The sequence below is a fragment of the Mustela putorius genome, unplaced genomic scaffold (genome assembly GCF_011764305.1).
Source record: "Mustela putorius furo isolate JIRA1106 unplaced genomic scaffold, ASM1176430v1.1 tig00000450_pilon_pilon_pilon, whole genome shotgun sequence".
Taxonomy (NCBI): domain Eukaryota; kingdom Metazoa; phylum Chordata; class Mammalia; order Carnivora; family Mustelidae; genus Mustela; species Mustela putorius.
This window is the reverse complement of record NW_025421385.1, coordinates 3,449,166-3,473,076: the sequence shown is the minus strand read 5'-3', so window position 1 is coordinate 3,473,076 and position 23,911 is coordinate 3,449,166. Positions and strand designations below refer to the sequence as shown.

General features: G+C 47.0%; 1 protein-coding gene across 3 annotated transcripts in view; it reads right to left on the bottom strand.

Annotated features, from left to right (window-relative positions):
* Positions 1 to 11,430: 11,430 nt before the first annotated feature.
* PDE10A (phosphodiesterase 10A) overlaps positions 11,431 to 23,911 on the bottom strand; it is a 231,585-nt gene continuing 219,104 nt past the window's right edge. For all 3 annotated transcript variants that reach the window (XM_004769572.3, XM_045080063.1, XM_004769573.3), the window contains 4 exons: positions 22,792 to 22,903; positions 19,864 to 19,944; positions 17,512 to 17,600; positions 11,431 to 14,707 (listed from right to left, as the gene is read on the bottom strand). In XM_004769572.3, coding sequence (XP_004769629.2) covers positions 14,590 to 14,707; positions 17,512 to 17,600; positions 19,864 to 19,944; positions 22,792 to 22,903 — 400 coding nt within the window. In that variant the 3' untranslated portion in view covers positions 11,431 to 14,589. The remainder of the gene's footprint in view (positions 14,708 to 17,511; positions 17,601 to 19,863; positions 19,945 to 22,791; positions 22,904 to 23,911) is intronic.

The window sequence follows — 23,911 nt, the reverse complement described above, 5'->3', positions numbered from 1 at the left end:
GAGGGAGGGAAGAGAGCGGTGCAAACCAGCGCAGGGGACGGAATGGGGGCGGGGTTGTGCTCCGGGAGGGCCCCGCGTTCACCGCCCCACCGCGGGCCAGCAGCGGGAGTGGAGAGCCTCCCCTGCGCTCGCAACAACCAACTCTTTGGAAACGTCATTGACCAAAAACAAACGTTTAGTTGCCGCCTTTCCAGCTGTAAGACTTCATTGTGTAAAAACAGACAAAGTCAAGACAACTTTTGTTTATCTTTTATTTACATATTTTATTTATTTGACAGAGAGACCGTAAGGAGAGGCAACACAAGCAGGGGGAGTGGGAGAGGGAGAAGCAGGCTCCGCACTGAGCACGGAGCCCGACGCGGGGCCCGATCCCAGCACTGTGGGATCCTGACCCGCGGAAGGCAGCCGCGTGACGACTGAGCCCCCAGACGCCCCTGAAGACCACTTTTAAAGCGCCTTTGTGCTTTCTAAGCTCCGGGGTGACACGGGTGCCGCGTTTAAGGACGTCGGGCCGACTGTAGACCGAAATCACCCACCAGCCCGACCCGGAGACGCGGGGTGCGACCAGGAGGCCGCCAGCTGCCAGCGCGCACCGGGCGAGTCGCGGGGACGGCCAGGCCGCTCCCGCCCGCTGCACGCGTCCGTGAAGAATTCCAAACCCACAGACGGAGACCTCGAGCTGGCGCGGAGAGAGACAACGCTGGGGCTCGCACTGCAGGCGGAGGAAGCGGGCGGCGGCGAGCGCAGGCCGTCGCGCTTCGCGGTCCGCGCGCGGTTACAGCCCCGACACCCGCGCGCCCCGACGCGGTGCGGGCCAAGTCTCCTCCACCGAAGGCCCGAGCGCCGCGGTCCCCGCCTCTTGCCTCCTGCTTCCCAAGGTCCGCCCCCACGGGCAAAGTCGGCCCCGGGCTCCCGCTTCCCTCCCTGCTCTCCACCGGAGGCCCGTTTCTCTGAGAACGCACGTGCTCTTGGTCTTCCAATCTTAGAAATGCACAAAAACGAAGTATTTGCTTTGACTTTGCGTCTCTCTAAGGCAAAGGCACCCTCCCCTCCAGCAGACACACAGACCCCGCGCCGGGAGGGCCCGTGGCGGGTCCGCGCCGCTGGGGACCTCACCGCAGCTTTGCGCGCGCCCCGGAGGCTGGCGCAGGGGTCCCCGCCATGCCCGCGTCTGCCGCAAGGGGCGCTCTCTCCGCGGATCTCAAACCTTCCGGCTTGCAGCCTCGGTTTTGCCGTAGAGGGGCTTTTCTGCAATATAACTTCACTTTTAAGTGGCATTCGAGGACAAAATAACTACGAGACACAAGCAGGTTGGAAATGGGATGGAGAACACAACTTCCCCTGAAGGGCCCCCGCCGTTCTTCCCGCCCATGTCCTCCAGGAGCTCCTCGCTGTCCAGAGAGTAAAATACACCTTCTCTCCTCCGAGTGGTGCATGCAACCGCGTTTCTTTACTTCGAAACTGCCATTTACTGCTTGTCTAAAACTGTTTCCGTGTTTCATTGAAATGTTTTTTCAACTGTGAAAATTGCTATCTTGGGTCAGGATGTTTCATTAAAAACAATGAAAATATCTCTGATGCAATGGCTTCTGGAAAACCAGAATTAAAGCCATCAAGTGAGGGATAAGTGGGTAATGAAAATTCCCCTTGCTAACCACCCGCCCCCCACCCCTGCAGCCTCCGGTTTCTCTCCCCCAAAACAAACCACATCTGGTTTCTTACTTAGCTTCCAAGAGTCAGGCCACCCACAGACAGGGGCCCCTAACCGCCCCGCCTCTCACCCCCCATGATTTCCGTTGCACAGAGGATGACAGTTCCTCAACCTGGATTATTTCTCTTTAAAAAAAAAAAAAAAAGTCTTGGAAATCATTCCACACCAGTATCTAGAGAGTCTGGCTTTCTTTTTTTCTCTCTTCCCCCCCCCCCAGGTGTGTTTTTTGTTTGTTTGTTTGTTTGTTTTTAATTTGAGAGAGAGAGCAAAGAGAGTGTGCAGGAGCAGGACGAAGGGAAGAGGGAGAGGCCAACTCGGGGCTGAGCACGAGCCCAGTGCGGCTCGGATGCCGGGACTCCCAGGATCATGACCTGAATCAAAGGCAGATACTCAGCAGACCCGAGCCACCCACGTGCCCCATCCTGAGATTTTAAACAGCTGTATTTCGTTTTTATAAAATCAACAGACAACGGACTAATATGTATTGTTTCCACTCTTTTATATTAAACTCCTGTGCTCCCCTCAGGTCACCTCTCAGGTATGAGCGTATGCAGGGAAACCCAAGGAGCCAGGTGAGCCCACAGTCACAGAGTTTGTGACCAGAGGCTGTGCCCATTCACCCAGGACGCGCCACAGTGAGGGTGATGTGCGCCTGGGAGTCGATGGTCCAGGAAGATTTCTGGAGATGTTTTTGGTGCAAAAAAGGTGTTCTTATTAAAGCACAGGGATGGGACCCAGGGGCAGGTCGCACTGCTCTGGGACTGTGAGGAGTCACTGACCATATACTTGAGTTTATCATTATAAACTATATAATTTATACTTATATAAATATATAAGTAAGCATACAAATTTAAGTATATTATTTGAAAATCTAAAAAAATTTTAAAAAAGTGTTGTGGGGTTGGGGGGTTCACCTGAGTGGCTCAGTCCGTTAAGTGTTTGCTCTCAGCTCAGGTCATGATCCCAGGGTCCTGGGATAGCGTCCCACACAGGACTCCCTGCTCAGTGAGGACTCTGCTTCTGTCTCCCTCTGCCCAGCTTGTGTGCTCTCTCTCTCTCAGATAAATTTAAAAAATCTTTAAAAATTTTAATATATAAACTTATTTATACATTTATAATTTATATATTTCTTTATTTATATTTAGAATTTAGTGAGGGTACCGAGTGCATAAGTCTCGAAGGAATTGGCAGCAAGGCTTCCATGACCTTGAGGGGCTGGCTGCTATGCAGATAAGGTTATTAACTACTTTCTAGTAAATCATTAGTCTTGAGACCCTCAGATGGGTGGGCCATAGCTTTGGAAGATGAACGCTAACAGGTATCTTGGGTGTGGGGTGGTGTTCACAGTCATCAGAGGGGAGCAACACCGTCAGAAGCCGAGCTCTGGGGACACATGAAGGGAAGTCTTTCACAGTCACAGGGAGCAGGAGGGGTGTGACCATCTGCATCCTCAAGAATCCCGCCCGGAGACAGCCCCAGCGAGGCCTGACCTCTGCTCCTTTCTCAACCATCAAGAGTGCCTGTCCCCACTTCTTCACCACCAAACGTGGGGCACCCATCAATATGTTACCACATCCCTGATCTTTGCAAATACAAAATTGCAAACTGGTTGGTGAGAGAGGAAAAATGCACCATTAAACTGTGTAGGAAATAAATAAGATGTAATAACTTTTGAAAACAGTGGCAGGATTGCTATTTTAGGTGGACGATCGGAGAGGCCTCTCCGTGTTTCCTGTTGCTCCTGTTCCACAGATGTTGTAGCTTAAGACAATACAAATGTGTTATCCTAGAGTTCCATAGTTCAGAGGGTCTAGACAGATCTCACTGGATAAAATCCAGGTGTCGGCAGGACTGCGTTCCCTCTGGGGGCTGAGGGGAGCATCTGTTCCCTTGTCTTTCCCAGGTCTGGAGGCGTCTGCCCTGCAGGGCTCCTGGGGCCTTCCTCTACCTTCACAACAAGTAATGAACCATGGCTGGTCTCTTTCACCACAGAAGCTCTTGACCCTCCCTCGTCCACATACAAGGACCCTGGGGCCAGCTCTGGGCCCTCCCGGACAATGCTGGCTGCTCTCCCCATCCTGAAGTCAGCTGAGCAGCAGCCTTCAGTCCACCTGCTGCCTCAGTTTCCCTCTCTCGCTTGACCTGATACATCCTCATGTTCTGGGCTTCAGGCCATGGACCTTTCTGGGGACCACTATTCTGCCAACTGCCGCCCCCCAGCCCCAACCAAGGGTGAAGCCCTTAGGCAGCAGTCGGAAGTGCTGTGCTGGGAGCCAAGGAGGAGACTGCTGGCTTCCAGGGAGGCCCTGAGCTGGAGCTGGAGCTGACCTAGGGACCCACTGCCCCCAAACTTGTCTCTGACAGGACAGAAGAGGTCGGGCCTCTCTCCAGCAGCGGACTGTGGATTGTCGCAGACTTGGGCTTCTTTGAGTTTTGTTTGACTCGTTGTGATTGGAGAGGCCCGGGCATGTTGAGGGAACCCATCCAGGAGAGTAGGGAGGGCTGACCATCCACAAAAGAAGGGCACTGGATTCTGGACTGGTACACCTCTGCCCCACGGAGGGGGTATGGGATCCCCTGTCCCTGCAGAAAACAGAACGAAAACCGGACTCGTACTCCATCTAGTTTGCCAGGCATTTCTCAGTCGCTCTGATGTTAACTCAGTTTTTGGGAAAAGTACAAATCTAAATGAGCTGCGAGCTCCACATGGGACCATGTAGAAGCCGCGACCTTAAGGCACAAAATCCTTTCCAGGGTGGCTTTTCTCAGACATGGGAGACCCTGGTACTAGAGCCTTTTAATTTCCCCAGGGTGAGGTACTGAGCAAGAGCAACCGCAGGCCACAGTCAGGCCACAGTCAGGCCACGGTCAGGGGTCACGGAGATCCCAGCCTGAGCCCTGCACCAGCCCCGCACCCGACTGCAAATGAAGGGGGAGGGGCGTGCCAGAGGACCCTGATTTTTCACCCCCCCTTTTTTTAAGATTTTATTTATTTATTTATTTGACAGACAGAGATCACAAGTAGGCAAAGAGGCAGTTAGAGAGAGAGAGAGAGAGAGAGAGGAAGCAGGCTCCCTACTGAGCAGAGAGCCCAATCCTGGGCTCGATCCCACAACCCTGAGATCATCACCTGAGCAGAAGGCAGAGGCTTAACCTATTGAGCCACCCAGGCGCCCCTGAAAACCTACTTGGCTTGCTGATCACTTCCTCTTTCTTTCTTTCTTTTTTTGAAGATTTTATTTATTTATTTGACCGAGAGACAGGGCGAGAGGGAACACAAGCAGAGGGAGTAGGAGAGGGAGAAGCAGGCTTCCCGCGGGGCAGGGAGCGGGATGCGGGGCTGGATCCCAGGAGGCTGGGATCCTGACCGGAGCAGAAGGCAGAGGCTTAACAACTGAGCCACCCAGGAGCCCCCACTTCCTGTTTCTTAACCTTACTTTGCATCACTTGTATTTCCATTGGAAGCAAGAGTTGCTCACATTAATGATAATAATGATAATAGTGGCATAATCTTCCCTGAACGCAAATACAGGCAGGCGTGGAGATCCTAGCTCCCTGCAGGGGCAGGTGTGGGCGTCCCACTCCTTAGGGGGAGGACAGTCCTCCTCGCCTTTCCAAGAGCAGATGCTTCCCTAGAAGGCAGATGTGGCAGCCACGGAGGTGTCAGTGGAGAAGAAGAGAGTTCTTCCTGTTGTCTTTCCAAGGGGTATTTTCCTGGCCATGTGGCAGCGAGAGGATTATTCCCGAGGTGGGGGAAACACTTACTGCAATAAGAAATCAAGCCAGAGTTTAAGCCACTGTAAGAAGAAAAGCTGTGCCAGTCCGGAGGAGGGAAGCCAGGCCGGGTGCCGAGCCTGCAGCAGATGGGCCGGGGACCCCGCTGGGCCCTCTGCCCCCAACCCGCTGAGCCCCCACTGCACTGCCCCTCCCCCACATGTCTCTGCTCCCTCTGCCCTGCTCCGTCTGCCCTGCTCCGTCTGCCCTGCTCCCGCTCTGCTCGCCTCCACCTCCACAAGACACATGCTGTCCCCAGTTCATTTGCTGCACCAGTTCTCAGAACACGCCAGAGAAAGTTCACGCTCAACCCCGGCAGGATGTTGAGAATCGTAATTCTTTCTAGCGGCCCCAAACTTACTTGATGGTGGAACTTTCTAGTTTTGTTTTGTTTTGTTTTGTTTTTGTTTTTTTGTTTTTAAGGTACAACTCTGATGAGACAACAGGCTTTAAGAGAAGCTGAATTCGTTGGATTCCCTTTCTAAGCCTCCTCGTCCTTAAATGAGAGCATCATAGTTGCTTTTGGGGGGATTCCAGGAGACGGTAGAGCGCTCTGATGTCTGCTTTGTCCTCTGCGCCTCCCTTGTCCACTTCCACTTCTGGGGAGGGCGGTGATGCAGGCAGGGGCAGAGGTGTTTGCCTTGAGTCTCCTTTCTGGAGCGTGGCCTTTGTGTTGGAAGACAGTGGCTCGGGAGGACACCTGCTGCGGCGAAGAACAGAGCCTCGGTGGGGGAGAAGCCGACCAGAAGGAGAGGAAACTCTGAGCTTGAGGTCCCTTGGGGTCTGGGGCTCTCCCAGTGCAGCTGGATCCCTTCCTTGCAGGAGGAGGGGCTACCACTTGTCTTGTGGCCCTGAAGGTAGGTTGTTTCCTTTGTGTTTGGGGAGTGTGCTGTGAGGGGACCCTTCCCCTCTCCTATGGGGCTTGCCCCGCCTGAGTCAGCCTCGGGCCTTTCACGGCCATGATTCTGTGAAAAAGAGCTATTTGGGACTAATCTCCAAGGAGGGACATACTTTATTTTTTTCCCCTTTCATTGTCACTTTCCAAGAAAGGAGGTAGGGTGGGAGTCACCTCCCTAATGAATTCAGTCCTAGAGTATGAAGCTGGATGACCGGCTATCGACGCAAAGGAAAGATCTCCTGCCCCTGGTGGAAGGTTGAACCAATGCCCCAGCCATCATGATTTCACGAGGCAAAAACTCGGTAACTCAGAAGGCTTAGCAAATGGGGTGTTTTAATGCATGCTTTTTCTAGTTAATTCAAGGGCAAGCAGTTAAATATTTTTTTTTAAAGGTTTTGAGACAGAGAACGTGAGAGAGAGAGCGAGCGAGAGCACAAACAGGGGAGGGCGGCAGAGGGAGAAGCAGGCTCCCTGCTGAGCAGAGAGCCCAGTGCGGGACTCGATCTCAGGACCCTGGGATCATGACCTGAGTTGAAGGCAGAGGCTTCACTGATGGAGCCCCCCAGGCACCCCTGGCCTATTATGTTATTTTCTTGATGTATATTAATTGAATCCATGTGTCTTAGTTTTTCCATATGCTAAAATGTTTGGGTTTTTCCCCTAATGACTAAGCGTTCACCGCACACTGAGAGGATCATTCTGAGCAAGACGTCTACCTGATCAGTGGTACCGGCAACTGAAAGGCTAGACATTATGTGATTATGCATAGGACCAAGTAAAAAGGTGGAAGATTGTGTTTCAAATTAGTTCCTGATTTTCTTTTCTGGTCAGTTTCCTTTTTCTCCTCCATGTCACTCAAGGAAAAGTCTACATCTGTGGGCAGTGGGCGGGAGACTTCTGCTCTGACAGCGAGAGGAGGGCAGAGAGTTCACAGAACAGCACTTCTGGGTGGTTTCTGCTGCATTAGGCTTCCGTATCCTTCTTCTTCTTTTTAAGATTTTATTTATTCATTTGAAAGAGTGAGCACAAGCAGGCAGAGCAGGGGCAGAGGGAGAAGCAGGCTCCCCGCTGAGCAGCGAGCCCAACATGGGACTCGATCCGGAGAGCCTGAGATCACGACCTGAGCCGAAGGCAGACGCTTACTCAACTGAGCCACGCGGGGGTCCCAAACTTTGGTATTCTGATGAGAACAGCAGCAGGTGTGGATACTTGGAACGTGTTTAGGAATCATCTTGTTAACTATGCGAGATTTTCAGGTCTACAAATGTGTAGTTTCACCTCTCTGGGAAGGCCGGGGCAGGTGCACAGAAAGTAATGGCAAAGCAGCAGAGGCTTCAGGGAGATGAAGCCATCGATTCTAAACCCAAGGAAACCTCGTGCGTGCCCTGCCTTCTGCTCCGAATTCCCTCCTTCCACCTTGCACACATTAAGTGCCCACATTAAATGCATGTTTGCTTGATAAGTGTTGCTCTTCAGGGTTTTTTTTAGCTTCAGGACATAGATTCATTGGAGAAACGTTCCTCTCCTCAAAGCTCTCAAGTTACAGAAGATTGATGGAAAAATCAGAAGTGTGTGTAATTAAGGATTCAAATTAAGATCAGCTCTACGGAGTACCAATCTGCAACTTGAGTTACCAAATAGGTTTATGGATATATTAATTCGTGAAATTCATTTTAACACAGTCAACATTTTATTCGGTTTCACAGGAAATGAATACTTTAACAAAAATCCTATCTTCGACACATACAGTGCTACACACTCTGAGGGCATTCCGTTAGTGAGAGTTGGTGGTGCAGGAGAAGTCCATTTTAGAGGCTGTCTACACTTCTGTCCAATTAACAAGGCTGTGGACTCTCATATTTAACAATGTAACAGGTCTTTATTCCAGGAAACATTTATTTTGTTAATGCCCAAATTTAGTTCTAATATGTTTGTGGTAGTGTGCATCTATGGATACAAATGAACTTCTAACTTTCTGGTCTCAAATATTGACCATTCGCCTGCCCACCTGTTGGTAACCAGGGATAGTCAAATAAACACAATTTCTTGAAGCTGTCAAGATAAAGCCATGTGTATACTTATTGTGATACACAGATGATGTGAGGTTTTACCGACTTCTTTAACCGTCTTCTCTACCGGAACAGAGAATCCCAACACTTAGACACATAAGCATGCCCACAATGGGAGCCCTTCCTGCTCTTGACCAAGAGAATCCGGATGGTTCTGGGGGCCCCTGGAGGCCAGGGAAGTTATTTCAGGAGTCTGAGAGCCAGCATTCGGGGGCCACTAGCTTTGTAATCTGAAGGACTCGATCTAAAAGACTAGTTCCTCCCAAATAGTCTTCGAGCCTTTAAAATTATACAATGGAGTTAATAAATCATGTTACACAATTTAATGTATTTTGTCTCATCCTTTCTGCTAGGAAATAGCTGAAGCAGACACACCACATCTCGCCAAAGTGAACTTGGGGTCTTCCACGCAGACACACTCTGACGGAGCCATGGCCCCGCCTCCTCAACAAAGCATCTCTTCCCTTCCCCCCAAATGACAGCAAATGATAAACGTGAAAAGGGATATTTTAAAAACTCTGTATTCAATTATTCACACCAAAGGATATCCATTAAAATTATGAACATCTCTACATATATTTCATGTATCATACATATATATACTTTGTATGTATAGTTACATATCGACAAAAAATTTCTGGCTGTCCTAAGCATGTAAGTAAAATCAAAGCTCCATTTTGCAGTGTCACACCCATATATGCATATATACCGGCAGTTTGAATTATGAATTTATTTACAACGTGCCTCGGTTATAATAAATGATTACTGCTCTATTATACAAACGTAACGGTAAAGGTTTCTTTCAATACAAAGACTGCAAATGAATACATGAAAAATTACACACATGTACAATATTTATAATTTATAAATGCAAAGTTAAGACCTCTTTAAATTATTGCGCTTGTGCATTTTACAAAGATTTTTTATATGTCATACATATAAAATAATTGTTTTGTTTGCTAACTCATCAACTACAACGAAATCGGATATTATTAACTTGAAATCTTTTCTCCTTCCAAAAGAGAGCCCACTACAATGTTGGTGGTAGAGCCATCAGCTCTACAAGTCGGTCTGTTAAGTGCACTGTATTTTGGACAGCTTATAACCCATCTTACACCTTAGCAGCATGGGGTCAGCAAGATCACAGCTGGCAAACCCGGGGGATAACTGAACTAGGTAGGGATATAGGATTCTTTTGTTCCTACAGAACGCCACCTTTCCTTTTCAGAAAGATTCAAGATGCTGCCTATCTCTAAGTTTTAATAACTTTCACAGTGTTTGGGCAAGCACAGGATTTCACATGGGTCACTGTGTTGGGTCAGGTGAATAGGTCCGGGCATTGTCTAGAAATACCTTCTCCAGATCAATCTGTTGACCTTTCCATGTGCACACCAAAGGCATGTGTAGAACATACACCATACACGAGATCGTACGGGAAATAATGCTCCCCTGTGGCATTTACATTGGCTGTTGAAGAGATGGCACAGGACTGCTTATTATTCAAGTGCCTAAAGGAAAAACAAACGCTGCAACACTCATGGTCTCATCATATTTCAGGTGAGCTGAAGGGCCAGGTAATACTTCGCAACCCTCCCTTGCAGCAGGAATGAAAGCCTTCCATTTACACTTCTGCACACACAGTACCTCAGGCTACCAGCTGGCAGTGGGCACGTGTATAAACTGACTTCTCTACTTGACACATCGCATTCAGCTCTTAACCGGCAGGCCAGGTCCTCCGACGACAGCGACCCAGCAGCGGCACACACGGGTCTGCACGCGTTCAGCAACCGATTGCTCACGCTCGCTTTAAAGCAAGGTCCGGCGATGCGAGAGGCAAACGGCACTGCTGTCCGCTGCGGGGCTGAAGAGGGGGAGCGTCGGAGCGGGCGGGTGAAGACAGTGATGCTTCTTGGAATCAGAAATAGCATGTCTGGGAAACATTAATGTCTTTCTCTTTATCACACCCCTTCACTTTAGAACCAGACCACCACTGAAACTTCTTTCCTTCTTTTCTGCTATTTCTACCATCACAGAAATGCATCTAATGCTTCAGACGACCAAAATATCCGGGACAAAAAAAGACAAAATCCAGAAAGGGTATAGTGCTGCTTTGGGAATCACTAATTGAAACTTAAGATTAAGTGCTTAAAGAAATGGGCAGAATGTGTATCAGGGTAAACACCTGTGCAAAGATTGAACAGAATAGCCATGCACTGCTGACAGGCAGGGGCCAAGAACCGACGGCATACTCCGCTAGGCTACATTCTACAGAATTTAAAGTCAGGCAATAAAAGGGATACATTAATGTGACTTAGTGAGTAAGTCTTTAAAGAATTAAACCCTAAATAAAATCAGCAAAGTGTAGAAAGCAAACACATGTCTGAAATAGATAAAGGTCAGAAGTGATTTTCAAAATCTAAATCATGCATAGGTACCTGAAACCCAAAAAAATCACACCCGCTGTAACTGTGTCACAGTTCTTGGAAGTTCTTGCAAAAAAGATGACATCTGAACAGTTCACTGCTTCTAGTCATCAGAATGACATCAAATAAAGGACAGGATTCTGACAGGAGAGAATGGCCCTATCCACTCGGTTTGATCCAATTACCATGGATATGTCCCTTTAGATGTTTTTAGTTCTAGTTAAGCAAGAAAAGCAAAATGATAAATATATGAACAAGGTAATAAAATTATAGTATTTAAAATAAAGGCACAGGCCAAGGCATGGTGAATAATTTAGTTCCGTTAAAGCTCAAATCTTAATTTTGAGTGAAAAGACCAGAAACACAATATTCAAACTAAATCTATTAAAAATCCAGGGAGCTAAGGTTTTATGCGTCTATGTGTGTCCTGTACAGACACAGCTAGTGTGCCCAAACGTACCAGTAAAGCAAAGTCACTGAGACTATACAAAACTTAAAAAAAATCTAAAGCTATCTGAAAAGCATGCTAAGAAGAGGAAACCTACACTGGACAAATCCTGTTTCAAAGTAGTTCTGTTTGCGTCGTCGTGAGAAAAGTCACCTCCAGTGGCACCCCATCCTTCCAGCGGAGGGACGAGTCCGGATGAGGACGGCTATGGTAAGCTGCTCTGCGTGGTCTCTCTCCCATGACCGCTTCTGATGAGCCCCGTGGGGATAACGAGAGCTGGGCAATGGATCTCAGTCCTGCCCCAGGAAAAGGGCCGTTTTTGAGAATTACTTTCCACCTCCATTTTATTTAAAATCATTCATTAAGTCAAAGTCACCTACTAATTAATAAGATGCTTGCAATTTTTAGAGTTTTATTCCTCTGCCTACATTCAGTATTTCGTGTTGCTGGCATGCATTTCCAAGAAAATTTCTAGCTAAAAATTTTATTCACTGTCTCTGGGAATTTAATGAAATAATTGCATTTGACAATAAAATTGTGTCTGTTATAAATCAGCACAACCAATAAAAACTTCCACAAATTGAACAGCTGGCTACCAAATTTATACCGAATGGGGAAATTTGGGCCCAATATAAAATGCCGCCTTCATGAGAAACTCGTCAAAACCTTTGGTAATAAAAACCATCTGCCTTTTCAAGAAAAGATCTGGGAAAAAGATGAGAACAGAACTCAAAAGTTTGTCTGCTAAGTATATCTGCCCCAATACAAAAATACTGCTAACTGCATGTTTTCCAAAGCAAATTATTGACTAAATAACACCGCATCTTGAGCCTATTTATGCTAAATGATTCCTAACTAGATCTTAAGAATATTGACAGTTTACATTAGAATACAGTCCTTCCTTTGTTCGAACTTTGCTTTGATTATGACAATATATCAAGAGAAATCAACCAACCCATAAACCCATGAATGTTTCTTTGGAAAACTGTTCCAGGTACAAGGTCAATAATATAAGACAGCTCTATCAAAATAAGAGAATTTTTGGTAGTAATTTTAGAAAAGGAATCTTAAAAAGCAAAAATAGCCATGAGATTCCCTCCCCTCAGGACTGTTTCCTACATCAAAAAGCAAAATTCATGCATTTGTTTAAGATCTGTTTAATTAAACAGTCTCCAGTGGTATTTCGAGTCAGTCGAGTTCCAATACATGACCATACTAACTCTTGGGACTGAAATTTGATTGGGTGGGTCCAGTTTCATAAACCTGAGCGCAGAAAAACATGCAACATTTTAGAATTCAATTCTATAAATGCACTAACATGAAAAAAGGACTTTTCTGCTCACATTTTCCAACACAAAGAAATCGGGTTTTGAAGAATGGGGCCGACTTTTACTTTCTGCAGATGCATTTGCATCTCTATCCTTTATACACATGTACTTCCGTAGGTGTGTGTCAAGCCACGGTGGTATTTCTCTCTTTAGATCTTTCATTTTATCTCATATGGTATAACCATAAGAGCGAGTGGAGTGCCAGAGAGGGAAGATGGCAACTTTCAGAAGCCCAGAGGGAAACTGAACACATAGTGTTAGTTTTAAAATAAGAACAATGTTTCTATGTACCTAACTCTGCTACAACTTAAGTCATGTTGTAGGAACATGTGATTTCTTTTTGCAAAAACCATATGGGTAACAATGTGTACAGTACTGAATATGTAAAAGCATTATTTTAAAATTTTATTTGATCAAAAGTAATATTCCAGTTTCCTGCCAAGTGAACAGCAGATAAGCTGTTTGTTACGGATCTGCTGATCACTTCTTGAGACTCTAGTTCTCTCAGTCCTTCAGGTCAGGACTAAACACAGCTCTGGAGGTGACCTTGCCATTGTGCTAAGATCTCAACAGCTTTCGTGTGCACCAGAAGTAACTGGCTTATAATCCTTGCAGGAAGGGGTCCAGACCTCTACTTTTGTGTGGGTTTTTGTTTTTTGTTTTTTCCCCGAACACTTACATTGTAGAGTAATATTAGTCTACAAAAATTATACAGAAGACTGTCCAAACTATAGGTTTGGATGTAGACACTTGATACTGGAGCAGAGGAGAGAGAACAGAACCACGCCACGATGCGTTCGCACTGTGTTCTCCTCCCTCCCGTCGTGGACAGAGCACTTGGGAAGCGTGACCGGGGAGCACAAAGCGGGGGCCAGACCGGGGGATGGGTGCAGCAGAGCAAAGTAAAAATTACACAAGACTTAAATTGTATGGTTTAATTTGGTTTTAAGAGAAATGTATGGTATTTTAATTAAATAATTCATAGAATAAACCTCTCACTTTGAATGTGAGTCTAAAATTTTGCAATGACACCAAGTGAAAATATAAAGAAATCATTATTAAAATTCACATTTGACATCCCGTAAGACCTGTTAAGAACAATTCATATGCCTGGCTTATTTTTGTTGTTGTTGCTCTTTATGCAAAGGGTTTAGAAAACGTGCCTACAATGAAGGAAACAAAAAATAAAAAAACATTCTTTGACATATTTTGAACTGATACTTGGAGTTCTGAGATTTATTCTGATGTGTATCTGCATCTCTTCTCAAGAGGATAGAAGGGCTACTTCCTTTAGTGCAAATCTACTCATCCAAGCCCCTTAGTATAAACTTGAAGAACACACTTTTCATCCACCTCGCTTTTCATTCATGAGGCTCTGAAACAGGAATCTAGTTTCCATCACTGATTGCAGAAAGACACTTACTGTCACCTCAGTGACGCTTGTCCCGAGGCTGTCCGCTATAATTCACGCTAATTACGAGTAGGTCACACACAAACATTCACAACAGTAATGTGTAAAAATTCCTATTTATAACCAACAACATCAAAGCAACATTGGTGTTTAAGCCAAAGCACAATACCATAATAGTACCATGTTAACCCCTCCCTAGAAAGATACAGTGGAAAAGTACCCCCTTCTGAGTAATTCTCGTCCGTGTCCACTAAGGCCTCGGCCACGCGTGCCTGTTAGAAGAGGCCAGTTCACGGCTCAGACGGAGCCCCCGGGGAGGCCACGGGGGGGTCCTGGGCGGTCACGGTCTCCGGCGCGTCACAGGGGAGCCTGGCGGGGAGTCATCGGCTTGACGTGTTCTCCGGATGCCACCTTCTTCGAGAGGCTTGTGCCCGAGTCACCCGGTGTAGGTTTCCCCCACGAAAAGAAAAGGAAGAAAAGTCAAGGAAGCGGGACGAGCAGGTGTAGGCGCGGCGGCTCGCGGTGCCTCAGTCGTCGACCTTCACGGGCAGCTTCTCCGAGGGCCCGGGGGCCGCGGGCCGGGATGAGGCCCACACGGCGCTCTCCTCCCCTCGGATCACCTTCTCCCACTGGCTGAGGTTGTTCCTAAGGATAAAAGATGCGGGGACAAGGGTGTTTAAAAAAGGATTTCGGGCCGGTCTCCATCATTCATCGCATCCCCCACCGCATGAGGCGTAGCTGAGCACCGTGGCCTTCTGGCACCTTTTTTTTTTTTTTTTTTTAAGATTTTATTTATTTATTTGACAGACAGAGAGCACAAGTAGGCAGAGAGGCAGGCAGAGAGAGCAGGGGGAAGCAGGCTCCTTGCTGAGCAGAGAGCCCGATGCGGGGCTCAGTCCCAGGACCCTGGGATCATGACCCAAGCTGAAGGCAGAGGCTTAACCCACGGAGCCACCCAGGTGCCCCTTCTGGCACCTTTCTGAGGCCAACAATGAGCAGCCGCTGGGAGGGGCAGGGTCCCAGCGAGGCTCCCTGATGAGGTCCCGCAGCTCATTTCTGCAGCAGAGCCTGCAGCCAGCAAAGATTGGGGGCCTGGGGGGTTGGGAACCTTGTCCCAGGAGCTCCAGGCGACGGGGCAACCGCTGAGCTCAGCTCAGGACATACCATTTCATAATCAGTGAGGAAGGAGGGCCTGGGAAGGGGCCCAAGCCACAGGGTGTCCTAGCCAGAGGCACGGCGGCTATTGGAGACGAAGGGAACCCCGGTGGCAAGAACGTTCGGCCGCAGCACTGACAGCCAGGAGCTCCCCCTGTGCAGGTGGACGCAGTGTGCCACTTGGGGTCCCTGCCACCTCATACCGGAAACTGGGGAGTAGCCTTATTTTGAACACTGTCATATATAGAAAGTCACTGTAAGTTACATGCAGTACCAACGTTAGGAATTTCTTTGTTGCGGTAAAGGCATCTTTCTGCCCTGGCACCTTGTGGTCTCAGACTCAGCCTGCTCGTCCCCCTGTCCATCGGTTTTTCTCTCTCCAAATCTGCGGTTCAAATGCTACGGGCATCCTGATCTCCATGAACAGAGTGACCACCGCCCCTGCCCCATCTGGCTGACCAGGCAGAGATCTCACCAACACTTCCCACCTCGGACCTTGCTTTCTTAGACACAAAGCCAAAATCAGAAGGGAACCTTGCACTGGCAAACACAAAATTCATACAAAGCATGTACAATGCAAAGCACCTCTGGATGAAAGAAATCTCTCAGTTGTATCCTAAAAATGGAGTAATTTTAGCTTCTGTGTCATATTACCACATACTATTTGCCCAGAGCCTAAAGAGATTTTTGATATACTGGAAAATAGACACTAAACTGATTTTGCCATGTTTCCTTAGACACCAACAAGACACGAACTTTTTTTAAGTGTTAGTAAGATTAAAATGGCCTTTAAGAGATTCTGTGGTTCAGCCAAGCACAATGAAGCGAGGACGCATGCAGTCTGCTGGGACGGAGGAGTCCGTATCCTCCCGCTCGGTAAGGACAGCAAGCACTCATTCCGCTAGCTCTGGATAGTTCACGGAAAATACAGGTAATTTTTAAATAGGAAAGGACTGTTGACTGTTACCTACGATTTTGTTTGTAATGACATGGATTTTGATATCGACATTTGTCTTTGGTGGGGCACTGACTTTTCCAACCCAGTTCCATTAGGAATGAGTCCCAGCTCGTACTCCACATTGTCCACATGGCTTAGCCCGGAGGTAATAAGATGACACTGTGATGCGCTAGCTGCGGAGCAAGGTCAGTGACTGCTCACGCAATCAGCTGGGGTGCTATGTCCACTCCCCAAGAGCAGAGAAGAGAAACCATCACTTCCATAGGAAAAAAAAACATGGGGGCTTAAGTGGGTAGGAGAAGAATCAATGAAACAAGATGGGATTGGGAGGGAGACAAACCATAAGTGACTCTTAATCTCACAAAACAAACTGAGGGTTACTGGGGGGAGGGGGTTTGGGAGAAGGGGGGTGGGGTTATGGACATTGGGGAGGGTATGTGCTTTGGGGAGTGCTGTGAAGTGTGTAAACCTGGTGATTCACAGACCTGTGCCCCTGGGGATAAAAATATATGTTTATAAAAAATAAAAAATTAATTAAAAAAAAAAAACAGGATCTTTTCCCCCCATCTCCCTCCTCACTGGTTTTCTTTATTTTCCTCATGATTCACGAAATACGTTTCAACAACAGAGGGTGGGGTATACCAAAGGCCTGGGATTTGTTTAAAATCCCACATCTGCTCTCTCCCGGACTGTGTGCCCACCCAACCCCCAAGGGTGCTCTGGGGCTAAATAGTTAGAAAAACCAGCGGGACGCCAGGTCTCTTGCAGAAAAGCGGCACATATGGCTGCTCTGCTCATTGCCCTTTGACTTCCCCAGAGGGAAATTCTTTTCAAAGTAACATGAAAATCTTAAAAAAAATTCCAGTGTTCGTAGCTTAGCGCATCCCTCAAAAGCCATGGGAAAAGAATGCAGGGGAGTCGGAAGCTGGGAAGGATGAGAGGGGGCTCATCCCTCTTTGGGAAGAAACGAAAACTCACCGAGAAAGAAGGTCCCCGTGAAGGCTTCCCCCTCCTCCCCCTCCTCCTCCACACGACGCGGGTAAAGCTGAGCCCGTCCCCAGCAAGCAGCCCTGAGCACACATTACGGGGCTGTCTTTTTAAAAACACGTTGGGCGTGCATCCCCGGATCCTACCAAAACAGAAACCAGACACCTTCCTGCTCCTTTTTTGTGAATGAAGGACTTTACGAACACTCTTAACGTGGCCTTGTTCCCAAGGCAAACGCAGCCCACGAAATGACATCCGTGTGGACCGCGGGAGAGGAACATCCAGCAGAGTCTTCCTCTTCCTGCGGCGCCCCAGCCCCGTCCCAGCCCGGCCGGGCGGTGGTACGTACCTGCAGGCTTTGAGGAGCGGCTCGGTGGGTGGGAAGATCTGCGTGAGCGTGGTGTAGCAGGGGATGGCCACGGCGTTGTAGAAGCCCAGCTGCCCCGCAGAGCCACGCACAAGACACAAAAGGGTACGTTAGCAACAACCTCTCAGCTGGGGCTTCCATTCTCAACCCTAACTGTAACATACTCTAGTCCTGTCCCCCGATAGCTAGGCTCCATGAACACAGCTGCCGGTGCCTTTAAAAATGCCTTAAAATACATCCTCGAAATAACACACACAAAAAGTTGTTCATCCCAAGCCCAAGTTCAACATTCAATGAGATTCCATTTATAGATCAGTCAAGTGGTGATTCAAGCCCTGTTCTTGTCGCTGGTCAAAGTTTTCTACCACGGACATTTCAGAGTCGACCTGCCCTTCTTCTCCAGCTCAGAGTTCGGGAATGGGTGCGGGTGTTTCACGGGCTTGCTGCCCTGGCTGGGGGACCTCGCGCGGCCTCCCGGGACTTTCTTCCTCTCCGCTCCCTGTTCCCGACCGCCAACAAATCTCACGGACCTATCCACGTTCTCTCATGTCACAGCTCTCTTAATATGCTCCGTTTCACAGTTTGTCAGCTGTGGTAGTTTAAAAAATATATTAAATGGCATTTTATTAGGAATTTCAAGCCACAGTAAATGCTGCTGGCCCAGACAGGCCTCCGGAAGGCTGGATACAAACGGCCCGTAGGCGGTCAGCAGAGAATGCAGATGGTCCAGCTACAGTAACAGCCCGAGTGGCTGACACCATGGATAAGACATGTCGGGCTCTCTGGATGGGGGACCCCCAAACCAGGGCTTCCCAATTTCTCTAAAAAACTGAACTTCAGGGAGATGCACCAAAGGATACAGAAGAAGGGAGTCTCCCGAGTCCCTTTCTGCGTTCTCCTGTGGCGGAGTCTATCACCACAGTCGCCTTCTTAGCATAATGCCTATGCACGCCTCTCTTTGACTTTGTAAGTCAACACAGAGACGTCTCTTATTTCAATATTTTAGCAGATATCATGGAGCAGAAGATCTCGAGAAAGAAATCTTGGAAAGTAGAGTATTTTCCTATTATGGAAAGAACATTTTAATGGTAGTCGCAGTTCAGAAGTAATACAGCTGGCAAAATATTAGCCGATCACAGAGATATTTTATTTAAAACTCACTCATACTATAAACGGATCTGCAATTTTGGCAAAACCCCAAACTCTTCTCTTAATTAAAAGGCGTTAGAACAGAGCATGTCCTCTAATGGCATTTCCCGCTCTCCTGTGTGCTCTGTTGGGGTGACAGCTTAACTATCTAGAAAGAACTTTGTGACATCTCTATCTTAAGCCATATGGCAAGATAAGTTTCAAAAGAATTAACAAGTCACATATAAGGATGGAAGGGAGAGTAACTGAAGAGGAGTGAATGTGTATACAACCACGCAGCTGGACAGGAACTTCACAGTAGGACGTGGTTAGCAGACGCCAGGCAGGGAAGACAGAGCTCTGTGAGCATATATATGGGAAAGTTCCATAAACAACAGTAACAAGAAAGTAAACTGCAAGAACCGCAGGCACCAGGCAGCCCTGAGCGGGAGAAAACCACGTGGCCCTTCTCCGTGCCGACGTTTCCAAGAACTGTGGACTTGCCTCAACTTTGTTATGAATAGTGAATAAATCAACTTTAATTAAAATAGGAAAGCTTGAGAACTTAATCCAAAACCATCATCCTGTGAGTTTTCTAAAATGTTTTCTAAATGAAATCCTATAATTATTTGCCCGTAACTAACTTCCCTGTTATGGTATTAGAAGTTTGGTAGTTTAAAGAGACTATAATCTGAGAAACAGATCATACCACACACGCAAAACGGACGGGCACGAGAGCTGTCAAAACATTGACATAAATCATGTGGTAAGACTTGCAAAACTAATAATTAATATCAACCGTTGGTCAGACAAAACGCAAAATGTACTAAAATACCAAGCATTGTTTGCTAGGAAAAGTGGGCCTGGTGAGAATCTCTATAATGTTACTCTCTAAAAAATAACTGCACGTTCAGTGACAAAAGCCTTTCTGCTTGTTAAAGACACTAACAATTCCAACTCATCCATCCCTCCGTTTCAAGCCGTCGCTGCCGTGACTCCATCTGCAGAAGGAGCTGATGGCATGGGTAGCTGTGGCTTCTTTAAACCCAACTATGATGTCTTATCCTGGCCTTCCTGTCCCCATACTCCATCTAAACACAGAAGGGTCCAAGTGGTGCTGGGTTCTATGAGATGGCATATACGTTGAATTTACGTGTGATTTTTATGACTGCCTTAAATTATTCGACTTTTCGACAGAACCCATACCTGGCCTTGTGGGACCTCATCCTTCTTGTCTCTGTCCATCATGGGAATAGGCTGTATTCCCAGCTTCTTCATCTCATCACCCTAAGAGAAGTGGAAAAAACCAAGCTTTGTCAACTCATAAACAGCTCTCAAGAGTTGGTATTAATGAGTTGTTCCCCTCATTCATTAATTTTCTCCACAATGGATAATGTTTTTGTTTAGTTAACCCCAACATATGTCAAAACAATAAAAGCAACGTATCATTGTTTGGTTTTTATCCCATGTTATTCTCAACTGAATTACCAGGAGCACAGCATCTCTCGCGGTTTCACTGCACAGAAGTTAAGGAAAGTCGTGACCGGAGGAGACCGACAGAACAGTGAGGACAAAGGAGAGCAAGAATGGAAGATCTCATGCTCTTTTCTCACTTATTCTTCAATTGAATGTTCGTGGGCGCTGAGTGGGCTAAGGCGAGGCTTTAGAGAGAAATACTGTATATCGAGAATGGTCTGCTAAAACGTGTGAGTGAAGATACAGTGCAATCGGCTACACATCACCGTACAGGATATACTCACAGATGTTTATTGAAGATTTTCTATCTTCAATAGAAAGGCTCTGGGATAGGTAAAAAGCAAATATTTCATTTAATCTTCATGAAATACTAGGAGCTCTATATATTGTTATCCACACTGTACAGATTTTAAATTATCTTCCTCTTTTTAGTAATTTGTTAAAGATGGCTAAAATCTTCTTTCTCAACATACCTCAACTTTTACCTTCCTACCCTGCTATTCCCTCACATTTATTCATTATTCAATTGTTTTAATTATTTCACAATCATGCTTATTTTTAGAAATCAGAGGTACAGAACTAAAAACATCCTAGATTTGCTAAGGTAGGTCCAAAATAAATGATGAGGAGCCCCACGAAGGGTTCGATTGCAGGACGGAGGCCAAGCGCAGAGGGCAGGGATCCCCACAGAGGGTTCTACGGCAGGGCGGAGGCACCTGAGTACAGCTTTTGCTCCAATGTTACCACTTTAAATATTAACTCAGTGGCTCTCAAACTTCTTTTCCTTTTCTAAGTGAGTGAAATTACACAGGCCCCTGCTCAAGGCTATCAGAAGCCCCATAAGTAAAAAGACTGAATGAATAAAGATTTGACTATGTACAGTTCTCACAAATAAGATCAAGGCTACCGAGGAGAGCAGTGCAGTGCTGCAGAGTACGCATCCCAGGGAGATCCGGCCCAGTGTGGGGCTGGCAGAGGAAGCTGCAGAGGGCAGGGCGGGGGTTGGGGGGTCGCGAAGCTGACCTAGATGGCTGTGAGAGGGACTTGACTCAGGGAATCCAGAGGGGCTGAGACGTGGAATAGCCTGGTGAGGCTAGGGGTTTTGGAGGTCAAGTTCGTGATTTTTGTCTTTATCACAACAGCATGGAGGGACAGACTGGGAATAGACTTAGAGCCATCCCCAGCCTGCAGACGTGACAACGGAGGCCCACAGAAGAGTCACAAAGCGGGTCTGGGGTTTGATCCCAACTGCTACACAGGACGCCCATCTCCAGCACCAGGACATCAAAGAGCGCACTCTGTGTGACTGTTAGTCTACCTCTAAAAGAAAAGGCAGGGAGAGGGGGTAGGCGGTGGGGACAGAGATGGGACACAGCGGACATCTGGGAGGTGAGCCGGCAAGACGCAGTGGTCATGATCTCTGCTTCCTCCCATGGACTGCGAGGTCCCTGAAGACGGTGTCCAGGAGCACTGTCGGAGCTTAATCAAATCTTTGTGCACTGTTTAATCAGTGCAGAATAGAGAGGGAAAAATCTACATAATATATGTCTCATTTTGATTCATATTTTAGAATACAAATACAGCTGTGAAAGTATGAATTATATCAGTTAAATTATTTGCAAAACAATATGCTAACTTCAGACCAGTTCTCCGTGTGATATTTACAGAATGCGTTGAAGGTTACTACTTTTAGACACATATGTGAATTAAGTTAACGGGTAATAAAGTCAGGGATTATAGTTCAGACACGTATCTTTAAAACAACCTTCTTAGCTGAGTTTGACAGTAACTAGATTCAGGGATACACATATAGAATAAGAAAAATCATGCAGGAGTTTGGGCACACACTGTGTATGCATTCTGGAGAAATCACTCTCCAGGTCTGTGGTCCTCACCCAACACACATTTTTTGGGTTTGCCATCGTGAAAAAATTTAACATTATAAATCGTTTCTACTGAACTATGAACTGAATGATTGGCTGTTTTTTACTTTTTACATCCATTCTTTTACACGGGTGAGGCTGAATGGTTTGAATCAGCAATGACCAAACCGTTTACCGTCCAGATTTACTTCTTCAGGAGGAGGTACACAAACATTTTAATTCATTTGTTTCTCTAAAGTCATCTTTGAATATGCAGGGGGCTAGGTATTTGTGGGTTCATGTGAACAAGAGAATGTTGTGCTCCTTCCTGGAGAATTCAGAAAGCAAATTGAGAAATAGAGCACACATTTCTGATAATTGAGATAATTCAGTCAAGAAAAAGTACTAATGAAAGTAAAGCCCCACGGTTGCCTCACGTCAGGACTATCACGAGTTAGAAGCCCACATGTTCTGTGGAACTCCTGGTGGCCTGTCTGGAATATTGACAGAATCTCATACGTCTATGGTACAAGGTGATTCTGTCCCCAGTTTCCAGTTGCAGACACATACAGCCTGTGACACGGAGGGACCACGGTATCATGGCTGGGTGTCTGTATAAATGTCCCTACATCTATGTGAAAAGGCTAATACCTCTGTTGCATGTGGACAGGCAGGAGTTTTCTGAAGTAAGTAGCAGCCTGAGCTACTAAGACATTGTTACAAATGTACCCATATGTTTACTTTCTCATCAGACTTTTTCTCACGTTTAACGTTCATATAAAACTTAAAAACATACCTCAGCCCAGAACTCTGCATATATATCATTTGCTGTCAATTTTGTAACCGGCCATAGTTTTGTTACAGAGCAAAGATCACAGGCAGTCATCATCAGACCAATGACACGATCTCTGGAACACAAGAACACAAAACAGGTCAGCCTGTCCTTTGCACGCTTGCAATAGGCTAGAAACACTCGTGCATTTTGAAGAAGAAAGGTTCAGCAGTCATTACTCGGCAGGGAAGCAAGTGGAAGGGAAGAGCAGTGCTGTCACCTGGAAGGACACGGCTCCCTCCGTCACCGCCCCGTGAGGGGTTACCAGCTGCCCCTGCTGCCTCAGGCTTACTGCTGTCGTCAAGACAGTGTGGGCACAGCCCTGGGCCCACCTCTGTCCTCCTGGAGTTCTGCAAGTGTACAGGGTGAAGAAACCTTGGAGAACAAAAATCTACCTCAAGTGTTGATACAAGAAAAATGTGAGGTGCGGAGAATAGGGGGGCCGCCCCACAGCTCCAGCAGCGCCAGGCAAGGCCAGAGCAGGGGCAGGTCCTCTGCTCTCCGTCCTCCAAGTTCAGAGACCGGGTGTGACCGGAGCGGCCTCCCCACACTGTGCAAACTGCAACCTCCAAATGGAATGAGTTCTCTTTTTCAGCTACTTTGCATTCACATTTTGACTTATTTTTTCCCTAAATGTGGTTTGGTTTCATCTTTCCTCTTGAATTAAAAGAAAAAATTGCTTGAAGACTTCAAATGGACAGAGCCCTACCATTTTCACAGATTTGGTCTAGGGACATGTGGTTGCTCTAAATAAAATCTATGCTTGATGGTGGCACGAACTGCTGATTAGTAAGGAATTTTAACATACGAACTTTAACTTTGATGAAGCAAATTACATAATTTAAAAGGCAAATCATCAAGAAAGGTACAAAACTGTAACAAATGAGAAGTGACCATTTCCAGCTCACATGCACATTTTAACGAGTCCCAGGGATCTGCCGCTGCAGAAGCTGCCTTACCTCTCAAAGCCCCATAGATGGTCCCTGTCCGGGGCACAGCCCTGCCTGGGTCCTGAGCCCGTCCCCCGCAGGGCAGACGGCATATTAAGGGCGCCTGTCTGTTGATGTAGTGGCACTCCTGCCCA